The sequence below is a fragment of the Orcinus orca genome, chromosome 1 (genome assembly GCF_937001465.1).
Source record: "Orcinus orca chromosome 1, mOrcOrc1.1, whole genome shotgun sequence".
NCBI lineage: Eukaryota > Metazoa > Chordata > Mammalia > Artiodactyla > Delphinidae > Orcinus > Orcinus orca.
The window spans coordinates 195,408,029-195,428,288 of NC_064559.1; the positions used below are offsets into that span (position 1 = coordinate 195,408,029).

The 20,260-nt window shown below is 39.2% G+C and overlaps 1 protein-coding gene across 7 annotated transcripts in view; it reads right to left on the bottom strand.

Moving 5' to 3' along the window:
• The window catches only part of ZBTB40 (zinc finger and BTB domain containing 40), an 86,390-nt gene that overhangs the window by 36,682 nt on the left and 29,448 nt on the right, over nt 1-20,260 (bottom strand). For all 7 annotated transcript variants that reach the window (XM_033433223.2, XM_033433222.2, XM_033433221.2 and 4 more), the window contains 2 exons: nt 12,470-13,239; nt 11,860-11,993 (listed from right to left, as the gene is read on the bottom strand). In XM_033433223.2, the coding sequence (XP_033289114.1) occupies nt 11,860-11,993; nt 12,470-13,166 (831 nt within the window). In that variant the 5' untranslated portion in view covers nt 13,167-13,239. The remainder of the gene's footprint in view (nt 1-11,859; nt 11,994-12,469; nt 13,240-20,260) is intronic.

The following is a 20,260-nucleotide window of genomic DNA, read 5'->3' on the forward strand; positions in this document are numbered from 1 at the left end:
AAGGGAAAAGCAACAAATAACATACAAAGGAATACCCATAAGGTTAACAGCTGATCTTTCAGCAGAAACTCTGCAAGCCAGAAGGGAGTGGCAAGACATATTTAAAGTGATGAAAGGGAAAAACCTACAACCAAGATTACTCTACCCAGCAAGGATCTCATTCAGATTTGACGGAGAAATTAAAACCTTTACAGACAAGCAAAAGCTAAGAGAATTCAGCACCACCAAACCAGCTTTACAACAAATGCTAAAGGAACTTCTCTAGACAGGAAACACAAGAGAAGGAAAAGACCTACAATAACAAACCCAAAACATTTAAGAAAATGGTAATAGGAACATACATATCAATATTTACCTTAAATGTAAATGGATTAAATGCTCCAACCAAAAGACACAGACTGGCTGAATGGATACAAAAACAAGACCCGTATATATGTTGTCTACAAGAGACCCACTTCAGGCCTAGGGACACATACAGACTGAAAGTGAGGGGATGGAAAAAGATATTCCATGCAAATGGAAATCAAAAGAAAGCTGGAGTAGCAATCCTCTTACCAGACAAAATAGACTTTAAAACAAAGACCAGGGCTTCCCTGGTGGCGCAGTGGATGAGAGTCTGCCTGCTGATGTAGGGGACATGGGTTCGTGCCCCGGTCCGGGAAGATCCCGCAAGCCGCGGAGCGGCTGGGTCCGTGAGCCATGGCCGCTGAGCCTGCGCGTCTGGAGTCTGTGCTCCGCAACGGGAGAGGCCACAACAGTTAGAGGCCCGCGTACCGCAAAAAAACAAAAACAAAGACCATTACAAGAGACAAAGAAGGACACACATAATGATCAAGGGATCAATCCAAGAAGAAGATACAACAATTGTAAATATTTATGCACCCAACATAGGAGCACCTCAATACATAAGACAAATGCTAACAGCCATAAAAGGGGAAATCGAAAGTAACACAACAATAGTAACACCCTACTTTCACCAATGGACAGATCATCCAAAATGAAAATAAATAAGGAAACAGAAGCTTTAAATAACATATTCAACAAGATGGACTTAATTGATATTTATAGGACATTCCAGCCAAAAACAACAGAATACACTTTCTTCTCAAGTGCTCATGGAACATTCTCCAGGATAGATCATATCTTGGGTCACAAATCAAGCCTTGGTAAAATTAAGAAAATTGAAATTGTATCAAGTATCTTTTCTGACCACAGTGCTATGAGACTAGATATCAATTACAGGGAAAAATCTGTAAAAAATACAAACACATGGAGGCTAAACAGTACACTACTAAATAACCAAGAGATCACTGAAAAAGTCAAAGAGGAAATCAAAAAATACCTAGAAACAAATGACAATGAAAACACGATGACCCAAAACCTATGGGATGCAGCAAAAGCAGTTCTAAGAGGGAAATTTATAGCAATACAATCCTACCGCAAGAAACAAGAAACATCTAAAATAAACAACCTAACCTTACACCTAAAGCAATTAGAGAAAGAAGAACAAAAAAACCCCAAAGTTAGCAGAAGGAAAGAAATCATAAAGATCAGATCAGAAATAAATGAAAAAGAAATGAAGGAAATGATAGCAAAGACCAATAAAACTAAAAGCTGGTTTTTTGAGAAGATGAACAAAATTGATAAACCATTAGCCAGACTCATCAAGAAAAAAAGGGAGAAGTCTCAAATCAACAGAATTAGAAATGAAAATGGAGAAGTAACAACTGACAGTGCAGAAAAACAAAGGATCATGAGAGATTACTACAAGCAACTATATGCCAATAAAATGGACAACCTGGAAGAAATGGACAAATTCTTAGAAAAGCACAACCTTCAGAGACTGAACCAGGAAGAAACAGAAAATACAAACAGATGAATCACAAGCACTGAAATTGAAACTGTGATTAAAAATCTTCCAACAAACAAAAGCCCAGGACCAGATGGCTTCACAGGTGAATTCTATCAAACATTTAGGGAAGAGCTAACACCTATCCTTCTCAAACTCTTCCAAAATAAAGCAGAGTGAGGAACACTCCCAAACTCATTCTACGAGGCCACCATCACCTTCATACCAAAACCAGACAAAGATGTCACAAAAAAAGAAAACTACAGGCTAATATCACTGATGAACATAGATGCAAAAATCCTCAACAAAATACTAGCAAACAGAATCCAACAGCACATTAAAAGGATCATACACCATGATCAAGTGGGGTTTATCTCAGGAATGCAAGGATTCTTCAATATACGCAAATCAATCAATGTGATAAGCCATATTAACAGAGTGAAAGATAAAAATCATATGATCATCTCAACAGATGCAGAGAAAGCTTTTGACAAAATTCAACACCCATTTATGATAAAAACCCTCCAGAAAGTAGGCATAGGGGGAACTTACATCAACATAATAAAGGCCACATATGACAAACCCACAGCCAGCATCATTCTCAATGATGAAAACCTGAAAACATTTCCACGAAGATCAGGAACAAGACAAGGTTGTCCACGCTCACCACTATTATTCAACATAGTTTTGGAAGTTTTAGCCACAGCAATCAGAGAAGAAAAAGAAATAAAAGGAATCCAAATTGGAAAAGAAGAAGTAAAGCTGTCACTGTTTGCAGATGACATGATACTATACATAGAGAATCCTAAAGATGCTGCCAGAAAACTACTAGAGCTAATCAATGAATCTGGTAAAGTAGCAGGATACAAAATTAATGCACAGAAATCTCTTGCATGCCTCTACACTAATGATGAAAAATCTGAAAGAGAAATTAAGGGAACACTCCCATTTACCAATGCAACAAAAAGAATAAAATACCTAGGAATAAATCTATCTAAGGAGACAAAAGACCTATATGCAGAAAACTATAAGAAACTGATGAAAGAAATTAAAGATGATATAAACAGATGGAGAGATATACCATGTTCTTGGATTGGAAGAATCAACATTGTGAAAATGACTCTACTATCCAAAGCAATCTACAGATTCAATGCAATCTCTATCAAACTACCAATGGCATTTTTCACAGAACTAGAACAAAAAATTTCACAATTTGTATGGAAACACAAAAGACCCCGAATCGCAAAAGCAACCTTGAGAAAGAAAAATGGAGCTGGAGTAATCAGGCTCCCTGACTTCAGACTATACTACAAAGCTACAGTAATCAAGACAGTATGGTACTGGCAAAAAAACAGAAATATAGATCAATGGAACAGACAGAAAGCCCAGAGATAAACCCACGCACATATGGTCACCTTATCTTTGATAAAGGAGGCAAGAATATACAATGGAGAAAAGATAGCCTTTCGATAAGTGGTGCTGGGAAAACTGGACAGCTACATGTAGAAGAATGAAATTAGAACACTCCCTAACACCATACACAAAAATAAACTCAAAATGGATAAAAGACCTAAATGTAAGACCAGACACTATAAGACTCTTAGAGGAAAACATAGGTAGAACACTCTATGACATAAATCACAGCAAAATCCTTTTTGATCCACCTCCTAGAGTAATGGAAATAAAAACAAAAATAAATAAATGGGACCTAATGAAACTTAAAAGCTTTTGCACAGCAAAGGAAACCATAAACAAGACGAAAAGACAATCCTCAGAATGGGAGAAAATATTTGCCAACGAAGGAACTGACAAAGGATTAATCTCTGCAATATACAAGCAGCTCATACAGCTCAATATCAAAGAAACAAATAACCCAATCCAAAAATGGGCAGAAGACCTAAACAGACATTTCTCCAAAGGAGATATACAGATTGCCAACAAACACATGAAAGGATGCTCAACATCACTGATCATTAGAGAAATGTAAATCAAAACTACAATGAGGGGACTTCCGGGAAGATGGCGGAAGAGTAAGACGCAGAGATCACCTTCCTCCCCACAGATACACCAGAAATACATCTACGCGTGGAACAACTCCTACGGAACACCTACTGAACGCTGGCAGAAGACCTCAGACCTCCAAAAGGCAAGGAACCCCCCACGTACCTGGTTAGGGCAAAAGAAAAAACTAAACAGAGACAAAAGGATAGGGACGGGTCCTGCACCAGCGGGAGAGAGCTGTGAAGGAGGAAAAGTGTCCACACACTAGGAAGCCCCTTCGCGGGTGGAGACTTCGGGAGGCGGAGTGGGGGAGCTTGGGAGCCGCGGAGGAGAGCACAGCAACAGGGGTGCGGAGGGCAAAGCGGACAGATTCCAGCGCAGAGGATCGGGCCGACCGGCACTCACCAGCCGAGAGGCTTGTCTGCTCGCCCGCCGGGGCGGGCGGGGCTGGGAGCTGAGGCTCCGGCTTTTGGGCTTTTGTCGGAGCGCCGGGAGAGGACTGAGGTTGGCGGCGTGAACACAGCCTGCAGGGCGTTAGTGCACCGCGGCTAGCCGGGAGAGAGTCCGGGGAAAAGTCTGGACCTGCCGAAGAGGCAAGAGACTTTTACGTCCCTCTTTGTTTCCTGGTGCACGAAGAGAGGGGATTAAGAACGCTGCTTGAGAGAGCTCCAGGGACGGGCGCGAGCCGCGGCTAAAAGTGCGGAGCCCAGAGACAGACATGAGACGCTAAGGCCGCTGCTGTCGCCACCAGGAGGCCTGTGTGCGAACACAGGTCACTAGCCACACGCCCTTCCGGGGAGCCTGTGCAGCCCGCCACTGCCAGGGTCCCGGGATCCAGGGACAACTCGCCCGGGAGATCGCACGGCGCGCCTCAGGCTGCAACGTCACGCCGGCCTCTGCCGCTGCAGGCCCGCCCCACACTCCGTGACCCTCCCTACCCCCCGGCCTGAGTGAGCCAGAGCCTCCGAATCAGCGGCTCCTTTAACCCCGTCCTGTCTGAGCAAAGAACAGACGCCCTCCGGCGACCTACACGCACAGGCGGGGCCAAATCCAAAGCTGAGCCCCTGGGAGCTGTGAGAACAAAGAAGAGAAAGGGAAATCTCTCCCAGCAGCCTCAGAAGCAGCGGATTAAAGCTCCACAATCAACTTGATATACCCTGCATCTGTGGAATACCTGAATAGTCAACGAATCATCCCAAATTAAGGAGCCCTGTGGATGAAAGGCTCTTGGTGCTGCAGCCAGGAGTCAGTGCTGTGCCTCTGAGGTGGGAGAGCCAACTTCAGGACACTGGTCCACAAGAGGCCTCCCAGCTGCACATAATATCAAACAGCAAAAATCTCCGAGAGATCTCCATCTCAATGCCAGCACCCAGCTTCACTCAACGACCAGCAAGCTACAGTGCTGGACATCCTATGCCAAACAACTAGCAAGACAGGAACACAACCCCACCCATTAGCAGAGAGGCTGCCCAAAATCATAATAAGTCTACAGACACCCCAAAACACACCACCAGACGTGGATCTGCCCACCAGAAAGACAAGATCCAGCCTCATCCACCAGAACACAGGCACTAGTACCCTCCACCAGGAAGCCGACACAACCCACTGAACCAACCTTAGCCACTGGGGACAGACACAAAAAACAACAGGAACTACGAACCTTCAGCCTGCAAAAAAGGAGACCACAAACACAGTAAGATAAGCAAAATGAAAAGACAGAAAAACACACAGCAGATGAAGGAGCAAGATAAAAACCCACCAGACCTAACAAATGAAGAGGAAATAGGCAGTCTACCGGAAAAAGAATTCAGAATAATGATAGTAAGGTTGATCCGAAATCTTGGAGATAGAATGGACAATAGAATGGACAAAATGCAAGAATCAGTTAACAAGGACCTAGAAGAACTAAAGATGAAACAGGCAACGATGAACAACACAATAAATGAAATTAAAAGTACTCTAGATGGGATCAATAGCAGAATAACTGAGGCAGAAGAACGGATAAGTGACCTGGAAGATAAAATAGTGGAAATAACTACTGCAGAGCAGAATAAAGAAAAAAGAATGAAAAGAACTGAGGACAGTCTCAGAGACCTCTGGGACAACATTAAACGCACCAACATTCGAATTATAGGGGTTCCAGAAGAAGAAGAGAAAAAGAAAGGGACTGAGAAAATATTTGAAGAGATTATAGTTGAAAACTTCCCTAATATGGGAAAGGAAATAGTTAATCAAGTCCAGGAAGCACAGAGAGTCCCATACAGGATAAATCCAAGGAGAAATACGCCAAGACACATATTAATCAAACTGTCAAAAATTAAATACAAAGAAAACATATTAAAAGCAGCAAGGGAAAAACAACAAATAACACACAAGGGAATCCCCATAAGGTTAACAGCTGATCTTTCAGCAGAAACTCTGCAAGCCAGAAGGGAGTGGCAGGACATATTGAAAGTGTTGAAGGAGAAAAACCTGCAACCAAGATTACTCTACCCAGCAAGGATCTCATTCAGATTTGATGGAGAAATTAAAACCTTTACAGACAAGCAAAAGCTGAGAGAGTTCAGCACCACCAAACCAGCTCTACAACAACTGCTAAAGGAACTTCTCTAGGCAAGAAACACAAAAGAAGGAAAAGACCTACAATAACAAACCCCAAACAATTAAGAAAATGGGAATGGGAACACACATATCGATAATTACCTTAAATGTAAATGGACTAAATGCTCCCACCAAAAGACACAGATTGGCTGAATGGATACAAAAACAAGACCCATATATTTGCTGTGTACAAGAGACCCACTTCAGACCTAGAGACACATACAGACTGAAAGTAAGGGGATGGAAAAAGGTATTTCATGCAAATGGAAACCAAAAGAAAGCTGGAGTAGCAATTCTCATATAAGTTATATATATATATATGTAGTTTGCTTGAGTGCAGTGTTTTTTGTTTTCTGTACTGAATTCATTAGCATGGGTCGGTATAAAATTTAGCATAGGTCAATATGTAATTTGTAAACTAATAAGGTCTTAAAAGTGAGGAATTAAGTCTTTTAAATTTAATTATTTATTGTAAAGAGCAGAATAGCATACATAAACAGGTGCCTAAGGAAAACTTGTATTCTAATATGGAACTCTCATGAACACCTTTTTTTTTTTTTCTTCTAACGGTATGATAGTAGGCCATTTGATTATTTTTATGGCTTTAACTTTACAACAATGAAATATTCGTAAATTTTAAAAAGTATTTTTCTTTATTTGATGCGGGTGGGATACTGGAGAAATGAAAGGTCAAACATCTATTGAGGAATCCATACTTGTCTATATATTGTGTACTTTTATTTCAAGAACTGATTTAAAATTCCTAAAAGGATGCTATAATAAGTTATTATGCCATTTTACAGACTGAATTAAGTGAATTTCAGGGAGGTATGAAACTTGCCTAAGGCTATCCAGCTACCAAGCGGTAGAAGTGAGAATTAAATCCAGGTATACCTATAAAAAAAAAAAAATAAAAATAAAAAAAAAAAAAAAGAAGGCGAGGGCAGCACCAGGGTATGGGGTTGTTAGTTTTATAGGGGTGAGTAATTTCATACGCTGATGAGTGGGAGGAGTATTCCAGCTATTTTGGGGAAGGGGTGGGGATTTCTAGGAATTGAGCCACCGCCCACTTTTTGACTTTTATGGTCATCCTTGGAACTGTCGTGGCACCTGTGGGTGTGTCACTTAGCTTGCTGATGTGTTACAATGAGTGTATACTGAGGCTCAAGGTCTAGTGGAAGTAGACTCGTCCGCCATCTTGGACCTATTTTGTTCTAATCAGTTTATGTTGTGTCCTCGGGCTATGTAATTCTTTTAAAGGTTGTGCCCTGCCCCCTTTCCTCCTGTTTCATATTGAATATATAATATTTACCAGAGTATGTTTTAATAATTAATACATGATATATTGTATAATTAATTTATATATCATATATATAATGATATCTATAGGTATTTGTTCTAATAAGTCATTAAAAATAAATGAATATTCTTTTTCTTTCATAAAAAAAAAAAAAAAATTAGCCATCCTAGTAAGTATGAAATGGCATCTCATTGTACTAAGCATACTTTCTTGTTCTTGTTTGCCATTTGTATATCTTCTTTGGAGAAATGTCTGTTCAAACATTTTGTCCATTTTAAAAATTTGGTTGTTGAAATTTTACAGTTATTACAAAATATTGGCTATAAAAAAAAAAAAAAAAAAAAAAACTACAATGAGGTATCACCTCACACCAGTCAGAATGGCCATCATCAAAAAAATCTACAAACAATAAATGCTGGAGAGGGTGTGGAGAAAAGGAAACCCTCTTGCACTGTTGGTGGGAACGTAAATTGATACAGCCACTATGGAGAACAGCATGGAGGTTCCTTCAAAAACTAAAATCAGAACTACCATATGACCCAGCAATCCCACTACTGGGCATATACCCTGAGAAAACCATAATTCAAAAAGAGACATGTACCACAATGTTCATTGCAACTCTATTTACAATAGTCAGGACATGGAAGCAACCTAAATGTCCATTGACAGATGAATGGATAAAGAAGATATGGCACATATATACAATGGAATATTACTCAGCCATAAAAAGAAACAAAATTGAGTTATTTGTAGTGAGGTGGATGGACTTAGAGACTGTCATGCAGAGTGAAGTAAGTCCAAAAGAGAAAAACAAATACCGTATGGTAACACATAGATATGGAATCTAAAAAAAAATGGTTCTGAAGAACTTACAGGCAAGACAGGAATAAAGATGCAGGCATAGAGAATGGACTTGAGGACACAGGGAGGGGGAAGGGTAGGCTGGGATGAAGTAAGAGAGTGGCATGGACATATATACACTACCAAATGTAAAATAGATAGCTAGTGGGAAGCAGCCACATAGCACAGGGAGATCACCTCAGTGCTCTGTGACCACCTAGAGGGGTGGGATAGGGAGGGTGGGAGGGAGACGCAAGAGGGAGGGGATATGGGGATATATGTATACATATAGCTGATTCACTTTGTTATAAAGCAGAAACTAACACACCATTGTAAAGCAATTATACTCCAACAAAGATGTTAAAAATAAATAAATAAAAAATTTTTAAAAAATACTGAGTTAATGTATCAGCAAACAAAAGCAGTCGTCACCTACTGAGCTCCTTCTATGTGCCTGCCGTTTTAGTGTGAGTTTTACATAAATCTTAATTAATTTCACAATGACCCTATGATGTAGGTGATAACACTACCAAATTTTACAAATTAGGAAATTAAGGCTTTCAGGTATTAAGCTGCTGAAGCTAACAATACTAGTAAATGGTAGAGCTGGATAAATAAATGGTATGTCCATGCAATGGGACCCTGCTCAGCAATAAATAGGAATGAACATGCAACAACTTGGGTGAACCTCAAAATAGTCATGCTGAATGCAAGAAGCCAGACCAAAAGGGATACAGATTATATGATTCCAATTATAAAATACTCTAGAAAATGCACATTCATCTAGAGAGAGAGAAAGCAGACAAGTGTTACCTGGGAAATTGCAAGTGGAAAGGGGCAGGATGGACGGATTGCAAAGGGATGTGACAAGATTTTTAGGGGTGATGGATATGTTCACTATCTTGATTGTGATGATGATTTCAGGTTTCAAAACTTAGCAAACTATAACCTTTAAATATGTACAATTTGCTGTACATCAATCATACCTCAAGCTGTCTAAAATAAAGTGAGAGAGAAAAGTACAGGGCCTACATACAAAGCAGTACCTCCCCAACTCTATATTTAATTTAATCTTACGTTCTTAAAGTATTTTTCCTTTTTTCTTTCTGTAGCTGAACAATTTATTATAGAATAAAACAGAATCAGTTTTAAATATAGCTACCAAGTGATTTGTAGTGCTCTTACTCTGACCTCTAAAACCGAGGAAGAAATAACATAAGCCTATAATGATCACCAACAGTGAATCAGTGTTATTGCAAAGTACTATTAACGTTATTGCCATCAAACGATTAGGACAAGCAGTGGGGGGGAAATGTTGAATGAATCCCTGTACAGCAAACATTTCTTGAACACCTGTATGTGCCAGACACTTTTAGGTACACGTGTTGGGAAAAAAATGCATAAGACACAGTTTAAGTTAGTACAGAGGTGACACTAATAATTTGAGTATTGCTGATCTAAGGAATGATGTTGCTCCTCTGTAACCAAAGTTAAGTGGAGAGGAAGTCTTAAGAGAGAAAATGAAGAGGTGTGTCTATAAGCTATCGAGGTAAAAAACTAGTGACAAAATGATGGATTGAACAGCTAAGAGAACATCCAAGTGCAAACATACAAAACCATAATGTCCTTCAGCATAATCAGTACAAAGAGTACCAAGGATTTACCACTTGAAACCTCCCCTAAGAGAGTCATCAGGGTCAGCCCAGTCTTGTAAACAGCTTATCTCTCAAAAAAACAATTTAGAGCCAACTGTCGATAAACCATGGTTAAAGTAAATACTTGATCTTGAATTTGTTTTTTAAAAAGTAACTTGCTATGAATCAGGGAACTATTTAAATAGTAGAAGGCATTTATTGCTTGGATTAATAGTAAATAACAGGGCTCCCCTGGTGGTGCAGTGGTTGAGAGTCTGCCTGCCAATGCAGGGGACATGGGTTCGAGCCCTGGTCTGGGAAGATCCCACGTGCTGCGGAGCAACTGAGCCTGCGAGCCACAATTACTGAGCCTGCGCGTCTAGAGCCTGTGCTCTGCAACAAGCGAGGCCACGATAGTGAGAGGCCCGCGCACTGCAATGAAGAGTGGCCCCCGCTCGCCACAACTAGAGGAAGCCCTCGCACAGAAACGAAGACCCAACACAGCCATAAATAAATAATAAAAAAATTAAAATTGCAACCTCCCTTTAAAAAAAAAAAAAGTAACTAACAGACACTAAATTGTCTACAGCAACATGGGAGGCCTCCCCACACTAACCCCTCAGTCAGATAAGCAAGCCTACAGGGGCAGTGCCCACTCACTCTGCCAGCACCTCTCAGAATGGGAAGCATGGCCGGAAGAAAGGGGAAGCAAGGGAGTCCTAAAGTGGCAGTGCAGTCAACCCTACAGCATCAGGTGTGAGGAACTGGGTAGTGAGGGAGCCCACAGGTGGGGATGCACCTCACTGAGATAATGAAAAAACAGAAAACGTCAGCTAAGAAATAGAGCATGATAACCATTTGACAGTTTTCTGTCAGGTGATGCCTATGTACCTTTATACATACATGACATACACGCATCATTTTTATCCCTTTGGGAGGCAGTAACTCAATGTGTAAGAGGAGCGCTCTAAAGTCAGAATGCTTAGGTTTGAATTCTTGCTCAGAGCTTAGTTTTATGAGCTCTGCAACCTTGGCCGAGTTACATCACCTCTTTGAGACAGTTCTTCTCATCCATAAAACAGTGATAAAAAATAATAAAATAGTATCCACCTCAATGATTTTTGTGAGGATTAGATGAGATAACATATGTATTGATACCAAGTGTATCAAGGTAAGAATTCAATAAATGTTCACCATTATTGTTTTTATGTCTGAAAATGACCACTGTATTCCTAAACACGATGCAATTTACTGTGTAAGTCCATATTAAATCCTTTTCGTACCATGTTTTGAGTATTTATTGTTGTTTGGTTTTTTGTTTTTATTACTTCATCTCTGATTTGGGGTTATCCATAACTACCTTCTGCCCCATTTTATTCCTGATTAATCAGGAGGAAATGGTAAGCTCAGTTAAGTATCCTGGATCAAAACCGGTTGTAAGCTGGGATCCACCTAGTGATCAAAATATAACTTCGTTTTGAAAGTCTCTTGCCTAGCACTTTTGCATGACTGTCCTTTAGGGGATAAATGTCAAAAAAAAAAATTTAAAGTTTGAAAAAAATTGAGATCCTGATAACTGATCTGCTATCCTGAGAACACTAAACCAGCAAACAAATAAAATTCATGGTACCTACCTCCTTCTGTGCACCTTTAATTTCTGAACATTCTTCTAGTCTTTTTAAAACATCCTGGGTAATCAAGAGTGCATCTGAGAAGATTTTTTCATTTTCTAGAAGAAAATTCAGCTGGTAATGCTTCCCCTCATACTCTGAATGTAAAACAAAACAAAATTTAAAAAATCAGTGATTGATTACTTGAAATAATTTTTAAAAGTTTAAGCTGTCTGAGAACCTTTAGGTCATGTACTGCATTTGTAAACAAAACAGCTAATGTATCAGTTATGAGTAATAGCAAACAGCATCTCTAATAGCTTCCTCCTTTGTGCCATCATCATCCTAGTTAAAATAACGGGTAAGAATCAAAGATGGTACATGGTTATTTCAATACTGCTTTTCTGCTCTGTGGTTCATCTTCAGGCTTGCAACACTCAAAACCACAGACACTTTTAAAAGAAGAATACCCTAGTACAAGTATTGCATTGGATTTTGGTTTCCAATCTAACAGTGATCTTTGATAAATTTATCAATGAAACAAACAAACAAACAAAAAAATCATAAAGATCACTGAATCTAGTAACTGACAACAGAAGGACAGATTACAAAACAACTATTAAAGGAATATTACCTGATTCTGGGCTTGCTTCCTTTGCCTCACTAAAGGTTTGTACAACAGGAGAAGGGGAAAAATCTTCAGCTGTCAGAGGAGTCTCCACTGGGGTGTCTGCATTCCCCTGAATCCCCTGGGCAGCGGAAGGATCCACACTCATCTCTTGCACAACCGTCTGGATCACTTCCCCCACCTCGGCTTTCAGAGGGCCGCCTGGAGGGGTGGAAACATCCGGGGAAGAATGAAGCTCTCCAGCACCCTCGGAGGAAAGGATTTCTACTTCAGGCTTCTCCAACTCCTTCCTGGATGACTCTGAGGATGGTGTGGAGACATCCCTCACCACCTGACCCTGAACAGAGCAGTTTACAAGGCTAGCTAGAAGATTTTTACAACTAACAGCCACATCAAACATCTGTAGGCTGTCGGCTAAGGAGATGATTTTGGAGAAGTTGTGTTTGCCCACAGGTAGTTTGCCAGTGTACATCATTTCTAACAAGAGGGCAAACTCCTCAGGGCTCACGACAGATGCATCGATGGAGATGGTGTCTGTGTTGTCCAGCAGGGTTTTGAACAGGAGGCTGGCAGCAGCCAGGACAAGTTTGTGGGCCCTGAAGTAAATGGTACCAATGGAAATGGTGCAGTCACAGAACTGCTGCTCCTTGCACAGCGTGTAGAGCTGCTGCAGCAGCTGCCGGCTATAGTTGGGGAGCTCCATCGCATCAGCTCTGTCTGAGGACTTCCTTTCCTCTCTTCTTCCAGAATCACTTTGTGAGGATCAGCACTAGATCCTGGAAAAACCCCAAAAATGCCATGTTAATACTTCATAAGCACACAGGGAAATGCCCTGAATGAAATATGAAAATGAACAGGCAATTCACTGGTTCATTCAGCAAATGCTGCTGAACAGGAAGGAGTACTGTGCCAGGTATACTGAATTAATCATGATAATAACTGGCATGGGTTTAACTGCATGAACAGGACTATGCTTAGTGTGTCATCTGGATGATCTCACTTGATCCTCACAAAAACTCACTGGAAAAGTACTGTATCCTCCCCATTTTATACATAAGACTGAAGCTCAAAGAGACTGAGAGAACCAGCTTAAGGAAAAACAGCCATTAAGTGGCATACCCATGTCTCACTGATTTCAAAGCTGTAAGTAACTATATTGCTAAATGCATTCTGCTCTCAAGTTCTCAGCCAAATGAAGGAGACATATATATATATAAACAGGTTTATAATACAATGTCCTCATATTACTTGACCTATCTGCAGCCCTGAATACAGGTCGTCATTCCCTCCCCTTTAAAATGCATTTTTCACTTGATCCTGCGCTCTCTGGTTCCTTTGCTGGGTTCTCTGCATCACTTTGGCCTCTAAAGTTTGCTGTGCTCCAGGACTGTCATCTCACTTCTTCTCTCTCATCTGATTCCATACCTTTGAAATAGCTAAATGTTGAGAGCTTTTAGATTTATATTTCCAGCTCAGCCCTTTCCTCTGAACTGCAGACGCACACTTCCAACTACCTATTGAACATCTCTAATTGGAGGCCTGTTAGGTTTCTTAAACTTAAATCCAAACTCCCCTGCCATCTTCCCCACTTCACAGCAATTCTGTCCCTTCTAGTTGTTCAGACCAAAAACCTAGAAATCATCCTTAACTCCTGTTTTTTCTCATATCCCTTACCCAATCCTTTATAAATCCTGTTGGCTCTACCTTCAAAATATATCCAAAATCCAATCACTTATTACTACCTCCACTGGTTCTACTCTGGTCAGCCCAAGCCACCATCACCTTTTATTTGGATATTGCAACAATGTCCTAACTGGTCCCCCATGCCTCCTTCCTAGCCCTACCCCTACCCTACTCTATCTTCAACCCAGTAGTCAGAGAGATCTTTTTAGCACATAGCCATATATGTCACTTTGCACAAAAGCCTCCATGGTTCCTGGTCTCAGAGTAAAAGCCAAAAGCCAAAATTCTTACTCTGGCTGTCATTAGCTCTAAAACCTCAGCTTCTGCCTCGCTCCCCCTCACCCATTCTGCTGTAAGCACCACGCCTTCCTTGCTGATTGTGGAACACCCTAAGCATATTCACCCGTAGGTTTCTTCACATGTGTGCATGGCCCACTCTCTCACTCCCATCAGGACTCTGCTCAATGGCCACATGATCAACGAGGTCTTCCCTGACCATGTTCTTTATTTTATTTATTTTTTAATGATTTAGAACATTTAATCAAATCTGACCATGTTCTTTAAATAGCAACCTCCTCTCCAACCACAGAACATTCCATCCCTCTTACTCTATTTTTTATCATAGCCTACTGACACATATTTTTACTTACTTATCATGTACCCCCCTTCACTAGAATATAAACTCCATTAGGGAAGGAACTTTTTTTTTTCATCATCTGCTGCATCCCAGTGCTTAAAATTCTGCCTAACACAAACACTGTTGGTTAGTTGGTGGAATGAATAAATGAATGGCAGGAAATGTAATGATAGAGATTTGTACTTAGAAGCCCAGTTTGGGGAATAGGGATATCCAAGAGTTACAGTAAGGTTTTTGTGGAGGAGCTAACAGCTAACCTGCCTTAATAAGTGAGCAGGCACTGATGAGGTGAAAAGAGTGGGAGAAAAAGGCACTCCAAGCAGGGAAGCCTGCGTGAGGCACACAAATAAGAAAACATCACATGGCAGGAAGGAGGTTTAGGAGGGGATTATAAGGAGTTCAGTGATACTGAACATATAGAAAGGGACAGGGAGTGTCAGGAGATGAATCTGGAGAGGCAGGCAGAGGTTCTGGCCACAGAAAGATACATGGGCCATGCTTAGGAGCTTGGATTTATCCTAAAGACAATGAGGAGTCAATGAAGGGTTTGAAGGGCTTTAAGCAGGAAAGTCACATGGTCTTTGACATTTGTCAAAATAACATTGGTTGCCTTTGTTACCTTTCCACTCCACCACTATTCCTTATTTTTCCACATTTGAAACTGACAAATAAAAATAAAAATGAAAATATTTCCAAGTTCTGGTTTCCAGGTTTCTGGTCTGGCATGGAAGGAGCTTAAAAGTCACCATTCTAACTTGGCAGGTAAAAAGGCAAACAGACGGAAAAATCAACAACTCTTCTTAGCTCTGTCAGAGAAGTGAGGTCACAGGGCAAAACTACTGCTCCCAAAATTGGAGAGACTGGCAGAGAATCACAACTTCTCAGAGCAGAAACCCACCAAGAGAAATCCATGGGAAGCAGTGCCAGAATAGGAAAACTAAACCTAAGTTAACGAACTGACGGAGGCTCAGGGTGGACAAGTCTGAGAGTTAAAAACTCCAGAGGGACAGAGTCATAATTTTGTGAGTTTTAACTCCAGGAGCTCTACTGGGTACTCAAGTGAATACTGGGGGAAAATTCCCTTCTGCTTCTGGCAGGAGGAAGGAGAAAGTAACCATTTTAAAATACGACAGAGGATTCTGTTCTTCTCAACAAGGCCTAGTATCAGAAGAAACTATTTTACCAGAGTCTAACCTAACTGGAGGAAAGGAAATACCCAACGTCAGCCCACTCCAGCCATCCTGTACCACTTAAGGAGGTGGGGAGGGGGAGACTGAAAAGTATCAGTGAAGTTCACAGTCCAGGGGCACAGACTTACCAAAAGACTGAGACCTAATGATAGGTCTATAAAACACACTTCCTCCCTTCACATCTTACCACCCCATCACTATAGTTATACTTACCACAGTTCCTTTTACCCAGTACTTTATGTCTCCCTTTCAAGAAAAAACTACCAGGCATACTAAAAGGCAAAAAACACACTTCAAAGAGACTGAACAAGCATCAGAACCACAGTCAGATATGTCAGGAATTATCGGACAAGGAATTAAAAAAAAATGATTAATAAGGGATTTAAAGGAAAAAGTAGACAACATGCAAAAACAGATGGCAATGTAAGCAGAGAGATGGAAATTCTAAGAAAGAATGAAAAAGAAAAGCTAGAGGTTAAAAACACTGTAACAGAAATAAAGAATGCCTTTGATGCACTTACTAGTAGACTAGATATGGTTGAGTAAAGAATCTCTGACCTTGAGGATATAACAATAAGAAACTTCCAAAACTGAAAAGCAAAGTGAAAAAGGTCTGAAAAAAACAGAACCAATATCCAAGAACTGTGAGACAACCACAAGAGGTAAAACATATGTGCAATGGGAATATCTGAAGGAGAAGAGAAAAAGAAACAGAAGCAATATTTGAAGGAATAATGACTAAGAATTTCCCCAAATTAATGTTAGACACCAAACCACAGGTCTAAGAAGCTCAGAACCCCAAGCAGGATAAATGCTCTTAATAACTATACTTAAGCACATCATATTCAAACTATAGAAAAATCAAAGTTTAAAAAACAAATCTTGAAAAAAGCCAGAGGAAAAAGGACCTTTCCTTCAGAGAAGCAGATAGGAATTACATCTAATTTCTCCTCAAACAACCATGCAGGCAAGAGAAGAGTGGAGTGAAATATTTAAAATGTTGAGAGAAGAAAACAAACTACCAACCTAGAATTCTACCCTGAAATTTTTTCCTTTAACAGTGAATGTAAAATACTTTCTCAGACCAGCAAGGTTGAGGGACTTGCCTGCCAGTAGACCTGCCTTCCAAGTAATGTTAAAGAAGTTATTCAGAGAGAAGGAAATGATAAAGTACAGAAATATGGATCTACATAAACTAATGAATAGCACTGAAGAATGAATAGGTGAAGGTAAAACAAAAATTGACATAGATAGCAGTTTTATTTTTTATTCTTAACTGACATAGATAGCAGTTTTATTTTTTATTCTTAACTGACATAGATAGCAGTTTGTTCAAAATAATGACAGCAACAATGTATTTGATTATGCATGCTTATGTTTATACAGGTAACCCTTGAACAACACAGGTTTGAGCTGTGAAGATCCACTTACATGTGGATTTTTTCAACACTAAATACTACAGTACCACGTAATCTGCAGTTGGTTGAATCCACAGATACAGAGGGCTCACTACAAAGTTATATGCAGATTTTTGCCTGTGCCAGAGGTCAGTGTCCCTAACCCCTGCATTGTTCAAGGGTCAATTCTATATGCTTATGTATAAATGAAATGAATGACAGCAATAATACAAGGGAGAGAAGGGAAGGATTAAGATTATGTTATTATTATTATAAGGTACTTATAATACATGTGAAGTGGTACAGTGTCATTTGAAAGTGGATTTAGATTAGTTGTAAATCTATTGCAAACTATAGGACACCACTAAAATAAGTTTTAAAAAGAAGTATAACTGATATGGTAAAAAGAAGTGAAAATGGAATCATGTCAAATGCTCAATTAAAACTACAAAAGAATGAAAAAGTATGTTAGACAAAAGTAGGAACAAAGAACAAGGGCAACATACAGACAACATTAACAAATATGGTAGATCAATGCTCTAAATATACTAATTAAAAGACAGATTGTCAGAGTGGATCAAAAAACAAGACCCACTCTGATGCTGTCTACAAGAAACTCACTTAAAGATGCATATAGATTAAAAATAAATGCATGGAGAATGATATACCATGTTAACAGTAATCAAAAGAAAGCAGGGGAGCTATATTAATTTCAGACAGAGCAAACTTCAAGTAAGGAAAGATATTAGGGATAAAGGGGAGTTACTTAATGAAAAAGGGGTCAATACTCTAACAAGACATAATAATCCTTATTGTGTAGGCAACTAACAAAAGAGCATCAAAACATGTAAGGTAAGCTGAAAGAAATACAAAGAGAAATAGGTGCATCACTATTATAGTTGGAGACTTTAAACACCTCTCTATCAGAAATGGATAGAGCCTGAAGGCAGAAAATCAGTAAGGACATAGGTGAAGTTAATGGCTCCATCAATCAATTGACTATAGACTACTTCATCTACAGCATATTACATATTCTTCTTAATATCACATGGAACATTCAACAAGATAGACCACATTCTGGGCCATAAGTTACCTTTCACAAATTGAAAAGAATAGAAACCATACACTCTGTTCTCAGACCACGATGGAATTAAACTAGAAATCAATGACAAAAAGATAGCTGGAAAAATCTCCAAATACTTGGAGATTAAACAACACACTTCTAAATAACACATAAGAAGAAATCTTAAGACAAATTCAAAAATATTCTAAACTAAATGAAAATGTAAATACAACTTATCAAAATTTATAGGATGCAGCAAAAGCAGTGCTTAGAGGGAAACTTATAGCACTGAATGCATACATTAGAAAAGAAGAAAGATCTAAAACCAATAATTTAAGCCTCCACTTTGGGATACTAAAACAAGAAGAACAAAGTAAATCCAAAGTAAGCAGGAGAAAAAGAAAATAGTGGACAAATAAATGAAACTGAGAAAAGGAAATCAAGAGAAAAAAAAAACAAACCTAAAAGCTGGCTCTTTGAAAAGATCAATAAAACAATAAGCCTCTACCAGGCTAACTAAGAAAAAAGAGAGAACACAGATTCCTAATATCAGAAATGAAAGAGGGGACATCAGTACAGATCCCATGCACAATAAAAGGATAAAAAAGGAATAATATAATAATATGCCCACAAATTTGATAACTTTAATGAAATGGATCAATTACTTGAAAGACACAATCTGCCAAGACTCACACAAGGAGAACTAGACATCTGAATAGGCCTAATCTATCAAAGACACTGAGTCAATAATTAATAACTTTCCAACACTTGAAGCAGCAGGCCCAGATAGGTTCACTGGTAAATTCTGCGAAACAGTTTAGGAAGAAATTATATCAAATATCCACAATCTCTTCCAGAAAATAGAAACAGAGGGAATACTTCCTAACTCATTCTATGAGCCTAGCATTACACTAACAGCAAAACCAGACAAAGACATTATAAGAAAAACAAAGACCAAAATCTTCAACAAAATATTAGGAAATCAAATTCAACAATAATAAAAATAATTTAACACCATGACCAAGTGGGATTTATCCCAGGTATTCAAGGCTGGTTCAGCCTTTGAAAATCAGTAAATGTAATCCATTATAACAACAGGCTAAAAAAGAAAAATCGCATGTTCATATCAATAGATGCAGAAAAAGCATTTGAAAAAATCCACAAAATTCATGATAAAAACTCTCAGCTAACTAGGAATAGAGGGGAACCTCCTCAACCTGATAAAGAACAGCTACAAAAACCAACAGCTAACATTAGAGTCGAAGCTTTCTGCCTAAGCTCAGGAACAAGGCAGGGATGTCTCATTTCACCACTGCTTTTCAATATCATTCTGGAATTCCCAGCTAAAAGGTATACAGACTGGGAAGGAAGGTGCAAAACAGTCTTTGTTCACAGATGATATGACTGTGATGAGGTATGTAGAAAATCCAAAAGAACTGACAAAAAAATTAATAATAATAATAACAAGCAATAGCAGCAAGGCTGCAGGATACAAGGTAAATATAAAAAACTTAATCACTCTCCTGTCTATCAGCAATGAACATGTCAAATTTGAAATGAAAACAATACCATTTAATTGGCACCCCCAAAAAAGAAATTAAAAATGTGAAAATACTTGAGGATAAGTCTAACAAAATACATACAAGATGTATATGAGAAAAACTACAAAACTCTAATGAAAGATATCAAAGAAAAAATAAGTAAATGGAGGGATATTCCATGTTCATGGATAGGAAGTCTCTGTAGTGTCAAAATTTCAGTTCTTCCCAAATTGATCTATAAGTTCAACACAATCCTAATCAAAATCCCAGCAAGTTATTTTGTGGA